General features: G+C 38.4%; 2 protein-coding genes across 3 annotated transcripts; both read right to left on the reverse strand.

Annotated features, from left to right (window-relative positions):
• Nucleotides 1–13248: 13248 nt before the first annotated feature.
• Nucleotides 13249–23835, reverse strand: LOC112764932 (wall-associated receptor kinase 2). Of its 2 annotated transcripts, XM_025810773.2 has the most exons (3): nucleotides 22449–23835; nucleotides 14806–14982; nucleotides 13249–14605 (listed from the first exon to the last, which is right to left on the reverse strand). In XM_025810773.2, exons 1-3 carry the CDS (start codon nucleotides 23353–23355, stop codon nucleotides 13422–13424), a joined length of 2268 nt encoding a protein of 755 aa, XP_025666558.1. In that variant the 5' UTR covers nucleotides 23356–23835; the 3' UTR covers nucleotides 13249–13421. The 2 variants fall into 2 exon arrangements, with proteins under 2 accessions (XP_025666558.1, XP_072079651.1); XM_072223550.1 differs by lacking the exon at nucleotides 14806–14982.
• LOC140181060 (protein MAIN-LIKE 1-like) lies at nucleotides 15010–22449 on the reverse strand. Its single transcript, XM_072223551.1, has 4 exons — nucleotides 20153–22449; nucleotides 18783–19525; nucleotides 18578–18665; nucleotides 15010–18484 (listed from the first exon to the last, which is right to left on the reverse strand). The coding sequence occupies exons 1-4, from the start codon at nucleotides 20393–20395 to the stop codon at nucleotides 17588–17590; spliced, it is 1971 nt and encodes a 656-aa protein (XP_072079652.1). The 5' UTR covers nucleotides 20396–22449; the 3' UTR covers nucleotides 15010–17587.
• Nucleotides 23836–23859: the final 24 nt, after the last annotated feature.

Here is a 23859-nt window from a genome sequence, read left to right on the forward strand (position 1 = left end):
GCAATGGGTATTTATTCTTTATGGTGACCTTGTTCAGCTGCCTGTAATCCACACAGAGCCGCATACTTCCATCTTTCTTCTTTACCAGTAATACTGGAGCACCCCACGGGGAAACACTTGGTCGGATAAAGTTCTTACCCAACAATTCCTCTAACTGAGACTTTAGCTCGGCCATCTCTAACGGTGACATCCTATAAGGAGCACTTGAGATTGGTCCCGCCCCAGGCACCAACTCAATAGCAAACTCGACCTCTCGGTTAGGTGGAAATTCCTCAATATCATCGGGAAACACTTCCGGAAACTCACACACTACCGGAATCTGATCCAACTTTTGATCATCACCCGAAACACCAGCGGTTAACAACAGGATGCCCTGACATTCGATTCCAGAACAGTTCACCATCATCGAATTCAAGTAATAATTATTCATCACGACCGGCCCTTCTGTATCTTCCGGCATAAAGTACATCGACTTTGTAGAACAATCAAGCAGGACATGGTTCTCAGATAACCAGTCCAATCCCAAGATAAGATCAAGACCGATCATCGGCAAGCAGATTAAATTATGGACAAAATCACGCTGCTTGAACCTGAACAAAACTTTCGGGCATCCTAGCCTAGTTACCATGGCTTCATGGGTAGCATTATGTACCTTTAGGTCATAACCTAAGGTTACGATCTTCAATCCTAACTCATGGGCTTTCTCAAATGCAATAAATGAATGCGATGCTCTCGAATCAAATAAAGCATTTAAAGTTTGACCAGCCATTTCACAATTACCTCGAATGAGTGTCTCAGATCCTTCTGCACCCACAGCTGAGGTGGTGAACACCCGACCAGTCTGTTGTGCTTTCCTAGCACCTTGCTTTTGCTTCTCTGGACAACTTGCGGCTTTATGCCCCGCCTTTCCACAATTGTAGCACAAACCCCATCCGGCCTTGCATGGTACTCCCGGATGGTGACTCCCACACCTAGTACAAGCTTGATCATTCTGAGGCTGCTTCCCAAACCTTTTCCCTTGGGAGTAGTTGTTGTTGGGCCTCCTAAAAGAACCTCCCCTCTTGAAAGACAGACCTCTAGGTGCAAAGCTCTTCCCTCGGTTCTGTGGAAATGATCCTTTGTGACTTCCTTTCTCAGCGGCTGCCCTCTTCACACACTCTTCAGCAACCCTACACTTGTTCACCAATTCGGAGAAAGTCCTAATCTCCATTGGCCCCACCGAACCGAAAATATCACTCCGGAGTCCTCCCTCGTACTTAACACACTTCCATTCCTCATATTCCACCGGAGTCCCTTGACACATACGAGAGAATCTGAACAACTCCTCAAACTTGTCAGTATACTCAGATACGGACATAGTACCCTGCTTCAGCTGCAACAATTCAAGCTCCTTGGCCGTCCTAGCAGAAGTCGGAAAGTACTTCTTATAGAACTCCTCTTGGAAGACATCCCAGGTGATATAATCATCACCCTGCTGCAGAAGACGACGGATACCTTGCCACCAATGCGACGCTTCACCTGTGAGCATATAGGTAGCGAACTCGACACGCTGTCCTTCAGGTACCACTTGTGCTTGCAGTGCTCGCTCTATAGCCTGAAACCATGTATCGGCCTCAGTCGGGCTAGTAGTTCCCTTGAACTTAGGTGGATTAACCTTCAAAAAGTTCGCCAGTGTCATCGGGCCTTGAACTCCACCTCCGTCATTACCATGGTTGTTCATCTGTTGACCAAGAGCCTCAGCAGTGGCTTGCATAGCAGCAGCCATATTCTCCAACGCAGTCATAAAGTTCAACGGGTCATTAGGGTTAGTGTCCGGCGCACGAGCATTAGTACGACCTCTCCCACGGCCTCTACCGCGTCCACGAGGCGCCATCTGGTTCCTATACACACCAAACAATCGATATTAAGTTGATCAGTCTCAATATCGGAAGTTTAGTACTTTAAAGTCCCAAATGCATGCTCATGAACGTTTATGCCAACTATATCAAGTAGATATACTAACAGCACATAACACACATACAGAGAATGCACAGAAGCATAGTCAGTCCATTCCTCAGGCTCTACAGGAACGAACTGCTCTGATACCATAATGTAACACCCTACCATACAGAGTCTTATGCTTAAGTCATAATTCAGAGATGGCAAGGTATTACGACCTCTAAAACAAAAATTTAGTACGTATAGTAGTATGAATAATTGATTATAACTAGGAGCCTTTGTAGAAAAAGGGGTAAACAAAAACCATAACTCGAACGCGCAACACTCCGATCGATAACGTAACGAGCAAAGGATAAGCTAACGCAAGATCATATATATAAAGAGTGTCAAAAACGGGAATATCAAGACTCAAAATCCGGCTGCGAAGATAACCGGTCCGAGCATAATAATATATACATATAATAAAATAAGGAAACCCCAAAGGAAACCCAAAGGGACACAAATACATACAACCTATTCTCCAAAATCCCCTCTAGAAGGAGTCATCACAGTTTGTATTATTTAATGGAGATAAAAGTATCTAAACAAGATATATAAACCAAAACAGAGTCCCAAGAACAAAGGATCTTCGCTAATCCAGAAGTCTCCAGCATGCCTCAACGAGAAGCCTCGCGTCCTGCATCTGAAAACCACAAAATCCGCATGGGTGAGAACCAGAGGTCCCCAGCACGGTAACAGCTTCCACATATATAATACATAATAATAGAGGAAAGCCAAAGGCAATCCTAGAACTTCCTCCAGATAATATCAAAGCTTATAAACAAGCTAAACCATATAAGGGTATCTGACTAAAGATTCTTCAGTCTAACTAATACTTCCCTTTCCAATTCCTTCAAACCTCCCAACCACCAGCAGGAGTATATTATAGCAAACACAGTTATATCAGACAAAGAATATACAAATAGGAGCAGTTAAGACATTTAGACAATTAGCAAGTAATATGCAGTCAAATAGGCAATCTCAAACAATTCATGTAGTATGCTTATGATGCATGCCTGTCCCTAGTGGCTGATGATATCATCTGTCGGTTATAGAGCCAACCCGACAAGTCCTGGTAGCTAGCCATTGGACTGTCCCTCTGTCGTGCATCCCCAACTCGAGTTATACTCATCATAAACTTGATCATAATCATGATCCATATCCATCACCCTCACTGGTGAATATTTATCCATCACCATCACTGGTGAATATTTATGGGGGCGAGCTCATCCGGGCCTTTCACAGTGCCCGGCCACACTTACGACATAGGGTCAAAAGAGCTTCGAGTCTCAACCTGGAGCACATGGTGGCTAGCCATTGCTACTACCCAGGGAAACCCTCATCTCCAATGGTGGAAGTGCAAACCTTCACAATTCAATCAACATCATATATGCATTTATACTTGGCCATAAACATGGCTCCGCCGTAACACGGCAATAATCTAGCCATCCGGCTCACGGTTAAATCCATAACCAGCCAATTCATTAACAATTACGGCCCTTCGGCCCATGGCACAACAAGCACTTCCACCGCCATTATCCGCATCTCACATAATCATCTTTGATCCTCAATGATCATTCATTTTTCCCTTGCTTCACTCGCAAGTTACCACATTCACTAGCCCTTTTTCTCATGCTAGGCATATCATAATGATTTAAGACATAAGTGGTGAGATCGGAGGCTTAGAAGTATGAAATTTGGCTTTTAAAACTCAAAAATCAACTTTGGGATGAAAACAGGTCCACGCGTACGCGCACTCCACGCGCACGCATGGATGGCGCTTTCTCGAAGAACGGCGCGTATGCACCAAGTGCGCCTACGCGCGAGGGGTCATTCTGCTAAAAATTTTCTAAGTTAAAAGCTGCAGAATTTACAGATTCAAACCCCAATCTTCCGACGGACATAACTTCCTTATTTTAAATCGTTTTTCACTCGTTCTTCGAACGGCATGGACATCCCGGATCCAATTTCATTTCTAAACAGATTTGGCACAAATCAAAGATCCGTAGTCCAAGTTATGTCCCGTCAAAGTATGCCCAAAAACCATGTTTTTATACAAAACCACAAGGTGCCATTTTCAAAACAAGCCACTTTCAACTCTTTTCAAAATCAATCAAACATGCCAATTTCAATCCTTCTCTTTGAAATCATTCAAAATGTACCAAAATCAACAACAAGCCATCCTCAACTCACACATTGACACTTTACCAAGGTTTCCAAAACCACATCCAACCATTTTAACACTTCTCAATCAAATGGCTAAAGGACAAACACAATATCATGTCATACATCCTTCCTCATCCCAATTTCCAATAATACCATTTCCAATTAACCATCATTATACATAATCAACATCATACTCACCATCAACATGGTACCACCCATCAATTCAACCTCAATCATCCATCAAGCATATATCACAACATGCATTTCTCATATTTCACACAATCAAGGCATCAATATTCATAATCACATATATGAACACATCATATATTTCAACCATTCAACAACACCAACAATTCAATGCCTATCTTAGGGCCTCTAGCCTAAGTATTTCCTACCACATTACATATTAGATACGGGAAACTAAAACCATACCTTAGCCGATTCCCCAAGCTCAACCGGAGCACTTCCAAACCACTTGTCCACAAGCTCTCAAGGTATCAACACCTCCAAGAACAGATTTTATCACACAAAACCCTCTTCCAAGCTTTCCAAAGTCACCAATCAAGCTCCAATATTCACATATACACAACCTAAGCCACAACCATCATACCCATACACAACATCTCAAAACCCAAACATCATAGAACAACAAAATCACACTAGGGTTGAGAATCTTACCACACCCAAGGTCCAAGGAGACAACATTAACCTTCTCCTTCAAGAGAGTTGGGTCCTATAACATCAAAGAACCCAAAATCTCAACATTTTACCCATGAAACTCGAAAATAAGGGCTAGAATTTCGAACAGAAACACGTGGCTTACCTCAAGATTAGTTGTATGGGTTTTGTAGAGCTCTCCGTGGTGAACGCGTGGCCGCAAACGGAGCGGCAATCGGAGCTCTAGATCAAAAGTTATGGTGGTTTGAAGATCAAGTGAGAGAAAGAACTTGAGAGAGTGTTCTTCCTCCCCTCTCTTCAATTTCAGCGTGTTTGAGTGTGTTGTGAGGAGAGAGAGTGCTGAAAACTAGGGTTTTGGTTTAGTTATGTTGGGCCAAGGGCCCACTTTGGGTCCGGTTGGCCCGGTTTGGCCCGTTCGGTCCAATCTTGGTCCGAATTCTATAAAATTGGTACCGAAATTCTCGTCTCAATTTCCTCTATCATATTAAGCCATAAAAATATCATTTTTGGCTTTCTAGAATAAATTCTCATATATGGGTTAATTAGCCGTTAATTAACCGGGTCTTACATCTATGGTGCTGACAGTCAAAATAAGCATAGCATGCTGAACATGCGTATTTAAAGAAGAGAGTGACACGTTGGGGTTTTAGTTTCTTTATAAAAATCTGCGATAAATGCCGTTTCATTCAATTTCCTTTATTATAAAGTTAATTATTAATAATTAATATTGTGTGTAATTCTTGGGCTGTTGGGCAATATCTGCTTTTGGTATTGGGCTGAAAATTTATTTGTAAATGACTAATAGAGGCTGGAAATTTCTTTTCACTCACTGTGATTAGTAAATAGGCAATTATACTTATGATTGCCAAAAACAAAAATATAGCTATGCTTGTTAGTAATACTTAATTAAGTTTTGGACTATATTATGATATCTTATATTAATGTTTTGAATTTTTTAAAATAAATAAATTAAATATTTTATTTATCAAATATACAATTTAAAAAATATTTATTACTCTATGTAATATTATTTATTTCATTTATAATGAAAAAAATTATACATGCATGTATCTCAAAATCACATTTTCTTATCCTAAACAAGATACATGTTGTTATTATTATTATTATTATTATTATTATTATTATTATTATTATTATTATTATTATTATTATTATTATTATTATTATGCCATATACCTATTTTGTTCCCGTTGTAAAGGAGATCAAACTAATAAGCAAAAAAAAGGGGAGTGTTTGTAGTATATTTTTAGTCTATTTAAAAGGTAATGAAAAATTAATATATTTTGTTGAAAATAATAAATATTTAATAATTTTTAATTTTAAAACTTAAAATTTAGATGAGTTGTATAAATCGATTCTAAATCGTAATAAAATTATATAAATTTTTATTATATTAATTTAAATTTAAATAAATATGTAATATAATGTAAAACTATATTAGTTTAATTTTTTTAATTTAAATTAAATTTTTTCAGTCAATAAAAGTTTAAATTTAAATTGAGTTCATCCAATCAATAACTATTCATAGAAATCAATAAAATTTAAAACAAAATAAATTATGAACAGAAAAACAAATTCTCTCAAAATAAATAGAAATATTTGTGTGCACACATTAATTACCATTTTCTAAAAATTTAAAATAAATAAAAACTTCTATACTTGTTCACTATAGTTAAAATAAATAAAAACTATTAAAATCAGTAAACATTCCTACTTTCTAATCATAAAAAAAAAAGACAATTTCAACTAAACTTAAAAAAGGAGTCAATAAATCATCAATCATTGTTATCCAATCTCTATTAGTCATTCAAAATAATTCTTAGGCCAATACCAAAAATAATTATTGCTCAAGAGTTACTCAAGACCAATCCCAAAAAAAAAAAAAAATAGTTACGGACATTAAAATTAGCTTTGTAATAAAGGAAATAGAACAAAACGGAGTTTGTCGCAATGTTCCTATAAAAAAAATAAAACTCCCACATGTCACTCTCTTCTTTAAACACACAAGTTCAGCATGCTATGCTTACTTTTACTGTCAGCACCGTAGAATTTCCCTTAAGGTAATCAATCAATTATAGAAGAATGTGAAGGCGTGATTAAAGGAGATGAGAAGTTGTAATTACCTAACAGGGCATGCACCACATCGATGATGAGTTGCTGCATCATCATCGCCATCTCCCACGCCGATCTTCTCCATTGTTGCGGTGCTTCCCATTTCCCCTTCTGTTCTCACATCATCTATCTTGGGCATCTTCTTCCCCTTTTGCGAAGTTTCTTCCGTGGGAGTGAGAAGCTATATTTAGCAACTAGGTTCTCTTCTTTGTGGGATCCCTGACCCCCAAAATAAAATGAAACAAGTAAATCAAACTGTTTTTTAATTTTCAAAATTCAAAAATTGAATACCAGCGTTATTACTAACCCAAAAGCACCTATAACATAATTTTATTTATTATCAATAAATTTGCATCATTTAATCCTTTGATTTTCCATATTTGCAATTATTATTATAGATTCATAATAAAGAAGATTATATCAATATTTTAAAGATTAAACATTTTAAACAAATTATTAATAACTTTCTATTTTTAATTTTCTTTCCTAAATACAAGTACTTTTGTATTTATTTCAACAATACTTATACTTAAAACTTCTTAATAAAACGGAAAAATAAAATATTTATACTACTGACCTAGTAGATAACTCGTGTACATTTTCATGGTGCACTGTTGAGGCGCGCGGTTTACATTGATACGTTCGAACTAACAGCTCTAAAAATTTGATAATTAAAGTTAGAAAGATCCCAAGGTAAGTCGATTGTTTGGAAATGAAAGACTAATAATAAAAGTTATATTAGGCTAAGTAATTTTAGTTAAGCCAAACCAAACCAAGGTCAAGTTTGACTTATTGAAAGCTCAAAAGTTGCCTCGAGCTCATGAGCTTAGCGGATCGAGTTGTTAACGACTTACTAGTTGTTTAAATAGTTAAATGAACTTCTAGTATTTTTTTAAAATACGAATTTTTTAAACCTTTTTTGACATTAAGCAAATAAAAAATATAGTTTTACTGGTTCACTGGTTTCACCGATGACTTACTAGTTGAACTCGTAGAACCGTTCCCACATAAATAAAAAATATAAATTGATAAAAAAAAATAAAATTATAAAATTATAAAATAACATACATTCACTAATATAAAAATTCTACAAAAAAAAAAAAAAACAAACACAACATAACCATCAATATCACCACGCCTAGACAGAACATCATGGTGCTATTCTTTCTTAGTTACACTATTAATCAAACTCAGCATTATTACATCTTTTTCTCATAAACTACCAACACTATCACCATTGCCAATTCTGCCACTGCCCATCATATTCACAGTTAAAATGGCAACAAAGGGAGATCACAATGTTCCTCTACGTTGGAGTCAACACATTCACAAATAGAGAATGAAAAACAGGCCATGAAAATCCTGCAATATTCAACCCTTCTGGACTCACAAAACATTGGGTCAAGATGGCAGCAGAGGCAGGAATATCATTAATGACACTAATTAATTTTTAAGTAGTTAGATAACCAACTAATTAATTTAATTTTATTATATCATTTATCCAAAAAATAATCTTAATAAATATCATTTATTGTATCATGTGCTTTAATAATATCTTATGTGTAATGTTGGATTTGATTTTAACTTTATATTATGTGCTTTAATTAAATGATCTCAATACTTATAATAAGTAATCAAAACCTATGATATTGAATCATTCTTGGTGTATAATTATTAATATGCAAATTTTGTCTTCTTTCTTGATCATTCATTCTGACTTTTTTAACAGATATCAAGGCAAATCCTCAAATGCATTAAAACTACAACAAAGTTCAAATTTTATTCATTTTATTGAAAATTATAAATTTGTAACCTGGAATTGATAAAAATAAAATAAAATAAAAATTGATTTACATAATCCTTAAAATTATTCTTATGATGATAAAATAAAAATTGGTTTACATAATCAACAAAATTATTCCTATGACCATTGCTATTTTAATGATTTTTATGATGATAATTACAAATGGAGTTAGTTCTAGTTTGCAGGTGTGCTAGTTTGAATGGAGATGCTGATAGACTTGTTTAGTTTACTGTACATCCGAGAGCAACTAAGCAGTGGAGCAATTGATCTTGTTGATGGGATACTTTCTCTGATTGCCTTGTTTATTCGAGAGCAACTAAGCATTCTTAATGAGAAAGAAGGCACAAAGAACAACTACCAAGCCTGTCTTAGTATAGTGCAGACCGCTTATGCAAATGGAGCATCTACTAATGACCACCAGCCTGTCTTGGTATAGTACAGTGCTGTCACATACCTACCTATATACCTCAGTTCCTATATTAATACTAATTTTAGTCTTTTATGTTGGCGTTTTCTCAAAGGTGTTACTGCTGTAATTTTATTTTATTTTCTCTCTTACATTATTTCATATTGCAAATCTTTGATCCAAGTCATTGGGCACATGTTACCTCTCATATTAGAATTTGAATCCAAATTTTGTAAAGGAAGAAAAAACTAATTTGAATCCAAGTCATTTTTCGAAATCTATTTATAATATGTTCTCTAAAATATTTTTAATATAACATTTATTAAAATCTATTTATAATATAAGTAATCTATCTCTCCGCCCATTGCGCGGGTCTCACTCTAGTTATAATATATAAAAAGAGATGCAAATAGTGTTTACAGTGAGTAAATAATACGTTTAAACAGTTGGTTAATGCATTGGTAATATATTCCTATTTTTAATTGCTTATCTTCTTTGATGGTTTGAGGTGGAAACTTTCAGCTTTTCTTGATCCTCAAAGATTTTAGTGTTTGCTATTCAACTATTCACTTATCATAAAATGGGATAAACATAGTTGTTGCTACACTATCGACTAATTTTTGTTATTCTTCTAACAAAACATGCAATTCTTAATCAACAATGCACAAGAGAATAGAAAAAAAATCTTAGACCATAGGTTTAACCGTTTAAGGGTGCAAAACAACTAATCTCATTCCTCCAATATATAAACTCCAAGCAAGGTAATTCAACAATATTTATAGCATGTGATACATGTAAAAAAAATTTTCAAAATCCCCAAAAACAAAATTATATGCATGCAAAAGAGATTAGAGTGGCTATTAATGAATTAAACCCCAATTATAACGAGCTGCTATCAACTAATGGAGAAGGTTAGTGAATGCAATTGGACAGACTATGACATTCTTCAAGATTGTCTTCATCATCATCTTAATTCATTCCCTTTTCATTCTTTAACCATTTAAATATTCTGAATTCTCTATACTTTTCATTTTATTAGTGTTGTACTGTTTCATTTGTCAAACTTTGCCACTCTTATTTCACTACAAGTATAACCTTCTAGACCATGAACATGAAAGTCTCAATCTTGAAAAGGGAAATGTTTTGAATTAGTCCAATTTGTTCATAGCCACCAATCAATATCCCATTAATTAAAGCAAAATTATATTTATCTGCTAAACTTTAGTTCATGCGCCTGAAATTTATTATCAGATGGTTTGGAAGAATTTTAGAGTGTAACATATACATGAACCGAAATTCAAAAGGTAAATATGATAATGATCAATAAGAAGGACTATAATCAATATAATAAATCAATATTATGATGGCAATGAAGATGGACTTCCGGTATTCTTCTGGTGCTTCCTTGCAAACTAAAACTGCCGGACCCACGGCAGACATACGAATTGGCTCTTGACTCGTGGCTTTGTATGTCATTGAGTTGCTTACCTTGTGATTGGACCAAAACAATCATGTCCAAGAACACTTGATGAAGCTCATTGAGGCTGCTCTCTATATCAATCAGTGTGTCATGGCACTCTTGAATCTCTTAGATTGTGTCCATTATTGTCCCTGGTTGCTTAGTTGCTTTCTGTAAGAAAGTTTCAACCACCACATACAAATTTTCATATTGAGGTAATCAAAGTTATTCCAACATTATAAAGTAGATATTCCTTCTCAGGTAATATACAAATTTTCATGAAATGATTTTTTTTTCGAAAAAAAAAAGAAAAATCGTTAGTTCAGCCGTCCGTACCACTTTAGTCATGAGGTTTCCTAACCACTTATGTCCTCAAGAACCTTCCTCTGTTGCTGTTATTATCATTGTCATGTTTCTCAGAATTCCTCTGAGTATTACAATGATTGAATATTATTGATGCACCATAAGCAAAATCGTAACTGCAGAAGTTATCTCTTGTTGGAAAAGCTGTATGAATGATGCAAGACATTAATAACAATGAAGAATAACAAAATGTAAAACAGAATGAAGAAAGAAAAACTAGAGACTCAGCAAAATAGAGTAATGTTGTGTGAGACAGAAATAGTTACCAAACGTGAACTTTACTTATGTTGTGACCGAATGGATTGCTCAGCTTCAATGGAAGTAAAAGAACGCATGTAATTCACCTTGGTAAGAATAGGGAAGCCGGGAATAATCTTCAAGATGACAATGTCTCTAGTGTTGAAGAAAGCCGGGTTTTGCTCAATTACAGAATTTGAAGGGAGCCAGTTTTGAGAATAGTCTTGGAGAATATTTTGCAAGCCACACATGCTAACTGCACAAACAAAATGGTAATATATCCACCACCTAGTGAGGTATTTCACAATGATAAAAATACATATTTTCAGGTGATATATCCACCACCTAGTGAGGTATTTCACAATGACAAAAATATATATTTTCATTTGCGTGAGCACAACAAAATATATACCCAATACATCTATTAGTTCCTAAACCTATATTTACATCAGCTAGCAGCACAACAAACATAAACTGAAATATTAAAGAATTCTTCACCCATAATTGGCACCGTCCACAACCATAGTTCATGAATCAACAAAAGCACCATCCTACAAGTTTAGCAAAAAGTAAAAAATGAATCTAATAAAAGCCAAATTTGATTAACTTAAAAGTTAAAATCACGATTTACACATAATGTTCTTACATCCTTCACTATAATCTTGTCTGGAAGTCCAATTCTTGGTAATAACCATTCCAACACATACAATGAGGAGTTTTCATAATTGCTTTTAGCAGGTTGATCATCTGAAAAGCAAGAATATGCTGAAGTCATAATATGCAGCATTAGAAGCATTTTTTTAAACTTCAGTCATCAGTTCCCATAATGCAGAAAGTATCTTGCAAAATCAACCAATCATTCAAATTTGCAGGTCAAGTGCAAAATTCAAGACAAAGCAGTTCAATATCCGTTAAAATAACTCCAATAGATCAACTTTAACCATACATTCCAATTCCATAATGCAAAAACCATTAAAGTACTCCAAGAGACAAAAAAAGACGTCAAAAAATTTGCACACCCAATTCACAGCGAAAAACCAAACCTGAGAACACTGAGAAAGGAGCTTCCGCCATGCTGTCTTAGGTCCTGATTTCGATTTCACTGACGGATTCTTCATTCGGCCTGCAGTAGCAGCCGCCGCCAAAGCCGCCGCAGCACTTGATTTTTCTCCATCCACCGCATTCTCACCTAAAATTAACAAAATTCAACACAAAACTGACTCCAAATTCTACCAAAGATTCATTATCTAATACTCACATGCATGCAAAAGAACCATTCACTTCCCACGAAAGAAACCAAAAAGGTTGCAACTTTTTAACCTATGGACTGAGGGGTCACCAAATCATCCCCTTCTGTCGCCGGCACAGAAAGAAGAAGCGGCTGTCTTCTATGACGGTGGTCTTCCATGACCGTGATGACAGGTTTTTTTGGGAAGTTCTTTCAGGAGCTGAAACGAGGGTTAGCAAATTTAGATTTTATTGTTGGAACAAAGTTAAAATATTAAAATTTGTTGTTTTTTAGTATAAATTTTAATAAGTTATTTGTAAATTTTAATAAATTATTTATAGATTAAATATAAACCATTAGATTTATTATCAATCTAATATAATGCTTCAGATTGTATGGTGCATTAGATAAGCTCAAAAGAGTTGAGCTGATTTTAGATAGACCCCATTTCCGTACATGATTATTGCATGCATCAGTATTGAAAAAATCAATAATTATGAAACTTAAGGCGCCATGTTATTCATTAATTATTGATGCATGAAGCTAAGATTCAAATACAAACCTGCCTGCCACACACAACAATCAATTATTTATTTGAAGATATTGAATAATTCATTTTACAAGTCCAAAACAAAATCCAAAAACCATAGTTTTTGTTTTTTTCTTCCATTTAAATACATTCTTCTAAAAAATAGTAAGTTATCATGTAAATACAAATTCTATAGTCTTTTAGCATCTAAAAATCTCATACAAATTTTAAAAGATTTGATGAACGGTAAAATTTGCTCTTGTGTATATATAACATAATCCTCTTTTTCTATTTCGAAATAAGAAATACAGACATATATTTTTACTACTTTTTATCTTCTTGCCAAGCATTCTTTAGAAGATGCATTAGCAAATAAGTCTCGAGTAAATTAAAGATGCATGGATATAAACTTATTGGTTATACAAATATGAACATGCATTGTCATCTTCCATTACCCAATAATGACATGGAATCTAGGTTTAAGGCATCAACCCCAGTACTAATATCACTTATTACACCACTCCCATCTTCAACATGAAAGGCAGATGAGGATGCAATAATCACTTTGTTGTTGCCGCATTCCTCAACTCTAAGTCTCTCAAGTTCCATTGCCACTTGTTTCATTGAAGGTCTTTCCTCTCCCTTCAACTTCAAGCATCTCAATGCAATATTGCCAAATTCAGCAAGTGCCTCCTCTTTTGCCTCTTCTACAATGTGCTTCTCCACAATTTCAAGTAAACGTCCCTCTTCCATTGAACGTACAAAGTGTTTTGCAAGGTTCTTCTCATCTTCAGGCACATCAAAAGCGAGTGCTTTCCTCGCGGTAAGTAGCTCCGCCAGCACAACTCCGAAACTATACACATCGCTTTTCTCAGTCAACTTGCTTGTGTGAAAGTATTCAGGGTCAAGATACCCTAATGTTCCTTGCACCAATGTGGTTATCTGTGTTTTATCAAGAGGAACAATCCTTGAAGCTCCGAAATCGGAAACCTTTGCGGTTAGATCACGATCAAGGAGTATGTTACTGGTTTTCACATCTCTGTGTATGATGGGAATGGAAGTTGCAAAATGCAAGTAAGCCAAGGCTTCAGCAGTTTCTGCCGCTATTCTCAATCTTACTTTCCATGTAAGCTCTGATGATATTTGTGTATAACTATGAAGATGATCATGGATAGTACCATTTGGAACGAACTCATAAACAAGCAGGGGAACCTTTGTTTCTAAGCAACAACCCAAGAGCTTAACCACGTTTCTATGGTTGATTTGGGAGAGTACAACCACTTCATTGATGAAATGCTCAACTTGACTAATGTCACTGATTTTTGACATTTTGATTGCTACAACTCTGTTGTCCAATAAGAGTCCTTTGTAAACGGTTCCTTGACCACCTTGGCCAAGGACATTGCATTCATCGAAGTTGTTGGTGGCTTTCTTTAACTCTTCCACACTGAAGACTTTAGCTGTTTGAGTTGATCCTTGATGATGTGTTGCAATTTGTTGTTGTAACAATAGCCCACCATTTTGTTGAAACAAGTGTTCTTTCAGTTTAATCAGCTTTCTCTTTTTCAAAGCGCAGTAAATGGAAGAGCACGCCACGAGTAGGGCTATCACACACACACTAATACCTGGACACAAACAATCATTTGTTAACTATTATTAATTTAATCAATTTAGTTATTATCTAATCTATCTTTTATATAGTAAACACAATCTCTTTGGCATCCTAAAACTTTTTTTTTCTCTAATCTTATAAGCTCCACCATATATGGAATAATCGAGAAAAAATAATTAAAACAATAATGCTACATGGTTGTGGCTGACTCACTCAATGCAATTATGAGTATGATCTGTGTGTCGGGTTTGGGCTTTTGGCATTTTGTTCCACTGTTTCTCCCATCTCCTTTCAGTCCCTTTGGACACTTACACGTGTAGTTTCCTGGTGGGTCGTTGTGGCATGTTGCGTGTTCGACGCAATCATTGGGTCCAAGGCACTCGTTAATATCTGAAAGGAATGAGTAAGCTTAGTTATTAATTATGACAATATATACGAATAGGAGAGTGCTAGGTAAACAATGACTGTCTTAAATAATATGAACAATTATGGGCAAAAAACCATATTAAGCCACATGCAGAAAAGTTTAACCAAAATACGCCAAACAGAAATTTGTTTCAGCAATAAGCCAAGAGGCATTTTTATATAAATCGAACCACCAAGGTTCGAACTGTATTAGCTAGTAATTCGAACCAAGTTGGTTCGAACTAGTATTGGAAAATTTTGAATAATTCGAACCGGATAGGTTCGAACCAAGAAAGCATGTAATTCGAACCTGGTTGGTTCGAATTATGTGGAGAGAGCTTGGTTGTAGTAATTCGAACCAGGCTGGTTCGAATTACATGCTTTCTTGGTTCGAACCAACCTGGTTCGAACCAAAGAGAGGTTGATTGTAGTAATTCGAACCAGCTTGGTTCGAATTATGTGTATCATGGTTCGAACCAGGTTAGTTCGAATTAGTACGAATCAGAGCTCTATATAAACGCTGTAAACGTGAATTGCTCTCATTAGAGGACGTAAGATGGCTAGTGAGGAGGAGAGTTTTGCTGTTTTGGTACACCATAAAGGATCCATCAAGAGGAAAACTCGGTCCGGAGTGAAGTTCACAGATAAGAATCCTCTCTATATTGTGGTGAATCGAACGACAAGCTATGATGACTTGGTTAGAGCTGTGCTGATGAAACTTGGCCTGGAAGGTGCGAAGCGGATTAAGAAGTTTTTCTATCGCATTCCAGTCACGATCCTGCACGATACGGTGAAGTATGATTGTCTGACGATTGGTAGTGATGAGGACCTCCAAGTCATGTTTCTTTGTCGGAGACAGTTTCCGGAGGTCCGCACACCAGAGTTGCTGGCAAAGCTGGTTGATGTGGTATCCAGCTCAGGGGGTTCGAACCGGAATACCGCCAATGTAGCCACGGCAGCTGGCTCCAGTTCGATGGCTGCTGTGGCTTCTTCCTCCGTCCCAGTTTACGAGCCAGCGGCCCAACTTGTCGCCTCTCCGTCATTTGCTGTTGATTTGAATGACGGCGTCCGCGACGAGGTAGGATCCTTTGATGTTCTGGCAAACGCTTTACAGGGCGTTCCACCGGTTGGCGTCGGAGACGGAGAATTGGGTGATCCTGATGAGGACGACGTTGAGCCCGAAACGATTGAGGACGATAGCGGGGACGAGGTTCAAGCGGCTGGGCCTGCATTGGCTGGCGGTGGTTCTAGCTCTGGCACACAGCAGTATCCACCATATTTTTCTTCTCTGGACCTGGACGCCATGACGCATGAGGTTGCGCTAGGTCACCCTGTTGGATTCGGAGCTAGAGATGCGGAAGGAAATGCTGGTCTCACAGAGTTCCAGGTTGGTCAGCAATTCCAGGATAAAGATGAGGCCCTGTTAAGTGTGAAGACTTACAGCATCCGGCGAGGGGTACAGTACAAGGTGGTGGAGTCCGATCACCGCCGGTATGTGGGCAAGTGTTCCGAGTTCGGGAATGGGTGCACATGGTTGATTCGGCTCAGTCTCCGGAAGCGGAAGGGCATTTGGGAGGTCAAACGGTACAATGGCCCTCACACTTGCCTGGCCACATCCATATCAAGTGATCACAGAAGTTTGGATCATTCTGTGATTTCGGCGTTCATTATGCCAATGGTCAGGGCTGACGCATTGGTTAGCATCAAGGTGCTCCTCAACGCCACGGCAGCGCATTTTGGTTTTAGGCCGACTTACAGGAGGGTTTGGATGGCGAAGCAGAAGGCCGTTGGCATCATCTACGGTGACTGGGATGAGTCATACAGCGAGATACCTAGGTGGGTGTTGGGTGTCCAGCTGACGATGCCTGGTACTGTTGCGGTCCTCAGGACGAGCCCGGTTCTAGTTGGAGGACAAGTTGACGAGTCTCAAGCTTATTTCCACAGACTTTTCTGGACTTTCCCTCCGTGCATCGAGGCATTCCGGCATTGCAAGCCGCTAGTCAGCATTGACGGCACACATCTATATGGTAAGTATGGGGGAACGTTGCTCATTGCGATTGCACAGGACGGGAACTCCAACATTCTACCTGTCGCATTCGCACTAGTAGAGGGTGAGAATGCGGAGTCGTGGACATTCTTTCTCTCGCATCTACGGCAGCACGTGACCCCGCAGCCCGGTCTGCTGGTTATATCGGATAGGCACAACGGTATCAAGTCTGCGCTTGAGGCCCCGGACGGAGGTTGGTTACCACCATCTGCGTACCGTGCATTCTGCATACGACACGTAGCGGCTAATTTCGCCCTTACCTTCAAGGGCAAAGACGCTAGGAGGCTTCTCGTGAATGCAGCGTACGCGAAGACTGAGGTTGAGTTTGATTACTGGTTTGATATACTGCGGTCTGAAGACCAGGCGATGTGTGAGTGGGCGAACCGTATTGATTACTCCTTGTGGACGCAGCATCGCGATGAGGGGAGGAGATTCGGTCACATGACGACGAATATCTCCGAGTGTGTGAACTCAATCCTAAAGGGTGTAAGAAATCTTCCTGTAGCATCCCTGGTGAAGGCAACATATGGTAGGCTGGCCGAACTATTTGTTCGTAAGGGGCGAGAGGCTGAGGCCCAGATGGGCACCGGACAGCAGTTCAGTCAGCATTTGGTGAAGTGTATTGAGGCCAACTTGAAGACGGCCAGGTGTACCACCCTGCTCAGCCTGATCATCCGCTGGCACACCAACGAAGTAATCTCCAAGCGGGCCCGGTCCAGGTCCAGCATCACCAGTATCAGCCCCGTCACCGAGCCCTGTGCCATACCACTCACCTCCATGACCGCCATCGTGTGTACTAGTACCTCCATCGTGTGTGCATTCTCCAACGTGGCCCGGCTGGTCGTCATCGTCGTCCCCATGGTCAGCACCACTCCTCGCCGTATGATCCGGCCACCTGAACTGACGCTGACTCCTCCGTGTCCCTACACCCATCCTCCTCTCAACCCTGCGCCTGTCAGGCACGTCATCCGGAGGATCCATGTCAGGCACTCGCCCCGGACCCCGCTGTGAGGCCTCAACTGGTATAGGAACTGATCTCGGATCCCCCAGCTCAATGTCCGGGGCCAAGAACCTCTTCCCAAACTGAGTCCACCACTGAAGGAACTGATGAGATGGTCCAGGGTCGGCAACAATCTTGAACCTCAATACACTGTCATGACGAGCGTCCCAGTATGCATGCCACTTCGGCATGGAAGAGGGGAACCATCGATCGCCGCCTCTCCCGTCCTTAGACATCAGATAGTCGATGTTCAAGGCGGGACGCGGAGGGGCCTGTACCCCTCCAAACTGAGGAAGAACACGATCTATCTGATGCCACTCTATGACAGCAAAGTAGATCAGCGCGGTCACACTGCGCCACACCGCCATGTGCCGAGGCTCCAAAACCTCCGGGTGCAACACCTGAAGTACGTCGGGGCTATTGTACGGCATCCATATAAACTGCAGAACAAACCCACCCTTATCAGGGCAACTGTACGACCCAAGTGTAAAATATTTAACTAAAATGCATCAGTTATTAATTAGAAGACTAACCTCCCTGGACTGTAACCGGTCTATCCTAAGCCTCCACGACCGCACTCTCGGACCCTTCTCGCTACCGGAAGGGTTGTAACCTGCCCATCTGCACCATACACATGAGTTACATATACTAATATCTGTGTTAACATTATGCAATAGAGTATTAACATACACGCAATTCTCTAAGTCATATTGAAAAAGAATAGGCCCAGTATAGTACCTAGACGCCAACGGCCAGCTGAACGTCTCATATCCTGCAGGCCGAAACTGAGGAAACCGCCAAAAGATCCAAGACTGCAGTAGCTGGAGCGGGCCCGCTAACTTCACAACATGTCTGTTTGCCACCCTGCACATGCACCGGTACAACCAGGCCAGTGCTGCCGAACCCCAGCTGTACGTACCCAGCTCCTCCAGCCTCGCTACATAGGGAAGCCATCTAATGTGAATCCGGTTTCCAGACTTGTCCGCAAACAACTGCGTGCCTAGCAACATCATGATGTACGCACGGACATATCGACGAACAGTGTCATCATCTGCATCCTCAGGGCACTCACCAAAGGTCTCCTGAAACCAGCTGCAGTTCACTGCGTACTTCTGAACCTGACTGGGAGGAGGTATAACTCCAAGCAACTCCTGGAACCAGACCCAGGGTGGACGGCCTCCATCGATGTATATATGGAACTCTGACAGGCACCCGCTCACGTAACGGCCATCGACTGGCAAACCCAGCTGGTATGCCACGTCATGGAGTGTGATCGTGCACTCTCCGAACGGCATATGAAAAGTGTGCGTCTCGGGACGCCATCTCTCCACGAATGCACTGACAAGCGCCTCGTCTAGCCGGAACCACCGGTCGTTCAGCCTTGCAAGATGGTATAGCCCTGCCATCTGCAAGTATGGAACGTATCTGTCATCAAGACGCATGCCCTGCTGCCGCCTCATGCTCCTAATGCATCGCTCGGGCTGCGCATGAAAAGAACCGCATACTGAGATATATAACTACACAGGTTTTACAGTAAACCGGTTCACATAAACCGGTTCACAGTAAACCGGTCTACGTAAACGGGTTTACATAAAACGGTTTCCATAAACAGGTTTACATTAACCATTTTTCTAAATTAAACAGCATAACATTACATGAAGGATAACTAACTGGAAAAGAAACCCCTAAACCACACAACTAAACCGCTAGCATATACCACAATTACCGAGACCCATTAACAAGAAACAAATTCAATAAACCGGCTTACTTAAACCACCTAGCATTAAACAACTACCATAAACCACATAAAAAAACCGCTTGCAAAAACCGCTAACAAAAACCGCTAACATAAACCACCAACATAAACCACTACCAAAAACCACTGACTTAAACCACTAACAAAAACCACTACCCTAAACCACCACCCTAAACCACTAACATAAACCACTAACTTATACCGCTAGCTTAAACCACTATCATAAACCACCTACAAGATCCCCTCACCTAAACCGCCTACATAAACCACTAACATAAAGTACCATCTAACTAAGATACAAAACCACTAACGCACAAGTAACGCTAGGATCAAAAAAAATTTCCGTACTAACCTCGTCGTTGATGACCCCGGCTATATGAGCGACTCCGTCCAACCGATATAACCGTGCCGGATCGTCCTCCATCAGCAGACTCGTCCGTTCAGGTCTTTCTCGGAGAGAATCTGGGTCGTTTTCTCTGGGATTTTGTGGGGTAGGGGGAGGGATAATGGTTCGAATGAGGGTGATTCGAACTCCTTTTATAGTCGAATCACACATAATTCGAACCAGCCTGGTTCGAATTATGAAGGAGTGCATTAGGAGTAATTCGAACCGACCTGGTTCGAATTACATGGACTCGAATACAAAGCATAATTCGAACCACCCTGGTTCGAATTATGTGTTATTGAAGTTCGAACCATACTGGTTCGAATTATGTATGGGAGAAGTTCGAACCATCTTGGTTCGAATTATTCAAAAACGTAAAACACTAAATCGAACCATCTTGGTTCGAATTATGAAGGAGTGCAATTCGAACCAGCTTGGTTCGAATTGTATTAAAATACACTTTGGCTCATTGCTGAAACGAAATTGGATTTGGCGCATTTTGGTTACAAGTTTCTTGCTCTGGCTCAATATGGTTTTTTGCCCAACAATTATCAATTAAATAAAAATATATTATATCTTAATTTAATGTTACTAATTAAATTTAAGATTAATTTACTCTTTTAATTCTATTAATTCATATTGTTCATATATTATTCAAAAATGTTGTTGGTTACTTATAATTTTCCATACAAATATTATTGCATATGATTTTCACAAAATGGGTAAGGAGGAGTCGGTTTTAAGCGAAAAGGTTCTATAGTTAAATTATCATGTGAAGTTGCATTACTTTCGCAGAAGTAATAATATAAAGAAAATAGAGGAAATTGGGGGGTTATATTAATGGTTTAACATATTGAATGTTTCAACCAAATAAGAGATTTGTATGACAGGTCAATAGCCCTCAAACATGATAGAGGAAAAGGAAAACAGAGTTCCAAAAGAGTACTGCAAAATTTACAGCTTAAAATGATTCAGATATGCACCAATTCTGCATCTACCGAAACAGCAAAAAGTTAAAAGTAAATTCACTCATATATTCTATCCATACACAGTCCCCATAACCCCATATCCTCAATGTAAATATTTGTTTACTGATAAATCTAAATGTAATTGTATGGATGGGTTATGTTGCCACCATTAGATAATAATAACAACTATGATTTTGTTCGCTTCGTTTTGCATTTGCTGGAATTTATGCCGTACTACTCCATACTTCTCATTTTGGAGTCAAGCGTATATCAACAACAACAATAATAGCAGTAGTAATATAGAAAATTAGTTTTTACAATAAATAATATTAGTCAATTTTTTAATTGTCAAAATTACTATTTTAATTTTATTTTATAAAGAGACTAAAATTTATTTAGAATTTAAAATATAAAATTCAATATTTAAAAAAGTCAGTCAAACAGCGCGAGTGGCCAAAAGAGATGTTTTGTAGTTGTTTTCATCATGTCTCAAATAAAGTCATGATCCAAAATATAGTTGGACCCAATAGAAGAACTCCAGATCCAAGATCATTCTAAAAACAGGTACCACGACTATAATTAAGGGGGGAGATTCAGAAGTGGTGACTAAGTCATCACCATCTTCATAAATACTCTCTCTAATCCAAATATTTTTCCATTCTAATCTTTATAAACCTGCATAAGACTCTTATTGATTTATGCATAATACGAAGTACTTTTCTCACCACTTTCGAACTATTTTTTTAAGTCCAAATTAAAGCACCTTTCAGATCATTCCAGGTGTTGGATGAATTTGAATTTAACTAAATACGGGCCCATCGTTAAATAATTTGTAAGAAATTGATGATATAAAATCAAATCATATATTGTGGTAATATACTGGAAAAAAAAGTAAATTACACATAAATAATTATATTATTTGTACACAAGAAAGAAATTATTTGTATAAAAAATATATATTTAAATATAAAATATAAAAAATTATTAAATATTCAAAGTATATATTATAACTCTTATACTATCTTAATTAAATAATAAATTATTAACGAGTGTTTATAATAACATTATTTTAACATATGTGATATAAATTAATTTATTTTGCTCTTAAAATATTTAATAATAATTTTAAAATATATATTAAAAATAAATTAAATATTATATGTATTTATATATAAATAGACGATGTGATAATAAATTTTTGGTATACACTTATTTTTTAAAAAAATATTAAAAGATTTTTAAAATTAATTTAGTAATTAATTTTAGTGTAGCTACTAGCAAGCCAAAATACATACCTTCCAGGCAACCATCATGGTGATAAGGATTACCCTGAAAACCAGGAAGGCATTTGCATAGGTAACCAGGACGCTTCTCTGAAGGCTGACACGTGGTGTTTGGGCCTTTACATGCATAGCTGGAATTCTTCTTCTTGGCTTCTTCACAGGTCTGGTTCCCAACACTCCAATCCAGCACCACCGGAAACTCAGTATTCTTAAACTCGTTGTTCTTCAGATCGCTGGACACAAATTCGTAGCCTCCTTTCTCCTCCGCCACAAACGCATAACCGCAAGCGTTGAACTCAATTTTCCGACTGTTGTTCAATAGCGAGTTTTCAAAACTATAAGAGATTACCGTTAACACTTCTTCTTTGACCTCGGGCTCGGGTATGTTGATACGGCAGCAACCAGTGCCAGTACAGGACCCAGTCTTTGCATCACCGAAATCTTGGCAGTAGGATAAGCATGTCTTAGCATAGGGTTTAGAACGGCCTGAATGGGGAAACGAATACCCCACGACTATTCCCAGTGTGTCACAGCCAACGGTTAAGAACACGTTTCGGCTCCATGAGATGCTATAGTTTTCAAAGAAGAATAACTGATCGGTTTCATTATTCTTGCTTGTGTTGTTCTGGTAGCAATCACTGGCTACCGGCAATGAAACTCGGAGTTCAGCGGGGTCCACAGATATGCTTAGGACTTGTAGGTCGGAGGCCAAGTAAGGGACATGGTTGGTGCAGTGGATGAGGAATTCGGGGGCGAGGGAGGACTCCTTGGTGGTCCCAAACGGGAACGGAATGTTCACGTTGCCGCAGCAATTACTTGACTTCTTGCAGTTTGGGCCTAATTGTGCTGCTGCTACAAAAACCATCCACAAAAGAACAAGCAGAAAAAGAAGCAGATTTGATGAATGTATAGCACACATGGTTTGTTTTATCACCTTCCTCTATCTGCGTATGTGCTCCTTACTATCCACAACATCACATTTAAACACACAACGCTTTCTTTGCCAATTTCACAAGACTTGACTGGGAAAGAATGAGGAGCCAATGGAATATTTATAGAATGTGGACAATGGAGATTTAGGGAGTATTAGAGATATAATCATTAGTGTTATTTTTTCCCATCAGCTAAAGCTTTTTGGATGAGTGGTATCATGATATGGTATTAAAGCCTTAGATCCAAAAGATCCTTAGTGAACCTTAAAATCAGTTTAAACTTTTGAGAAGATGTTTATTATTGTTAGTACTCGGATGATTATTCTAGATAGTATGAAATATGTTCATTTTGTAACTCAACAGCCCATTGTACACATTATTTATACACATTGTATAAATAATCCATTGTCTCCCTAGCGATATCCGACTTGACTTCAAGTCTTCCCCTAACTAGTCAACTTTTTTCTTTTTCAAATTTTAAATCTCAACTA

The sequence above is a fragment of the Arachis hypogaea genome, chromosome 17 (assembly GCF_003086295.3).
Source record: "Arachis hypogaea cultivar Tifrunner chromosome 17, arahy.Tifrunner.gnm2.J5K5, whole genome shotgun sequence".
NCBI classification, from domain to species: domain Eukaryota; kingdom Viridiplantae; phylum Streptophyta; class Magnoliopsida; order Fabales; family Fabaceae; genus Arachis; species Arachis hypogaea.

What these genes read in the sequence shown, in the direction of transcription:
- LOC140181060 (XM_072223551.1), bottom strand. Translation starts at nt 20,395, where the DNA reads ATGCACTCCTTCATAATTCGAACCAGGCTGGTTCGAATTATGTGTGAT. An exon ending in CCGGGGTCATCAACGACGAG is followed by an intron (nt 19,526 to 20,152) that starts GTTAGTACGGAA and finishes TTTCATGCGCAG; the next exon opens with CCCGAGCGATGCATTAGGAG. An exon ending in ACCGGTTACAGTCCAGGGAG is followed by an intron (nt 18,485 to 18,577) that starts GTTAGTCTTCTA and finishes TTTGTTCTGCAG; the next exon opens with TTTATATGGATGCCGTACAA.
- LOC112764932 (XM_025810773.2), bottom strand. Translation starts at nt 23,355, where the DNA reads ATGTGTGCTATACATTCATCAAATCTGCTTCTTTTTCTGCTTGTTCTT. An exon ending in CCATGATGGTTGCCTGGAAG is followed by an intron (nt 14,983 to 22,448) that starts GTATGTATTTTG and finishes CATTCCTTTCAG; the next exon opens with ATATTAACGAGTGCCTTGGA. An exon ending in CATACTCATAATTGCATTGA is followed by an intron (nt 14,606 to 14,805) that starts GTGAGTCAGCCA and finishes GTTTGTGTCCAG; the next exon opens with GTATTAGTGTGTGTGTGATA.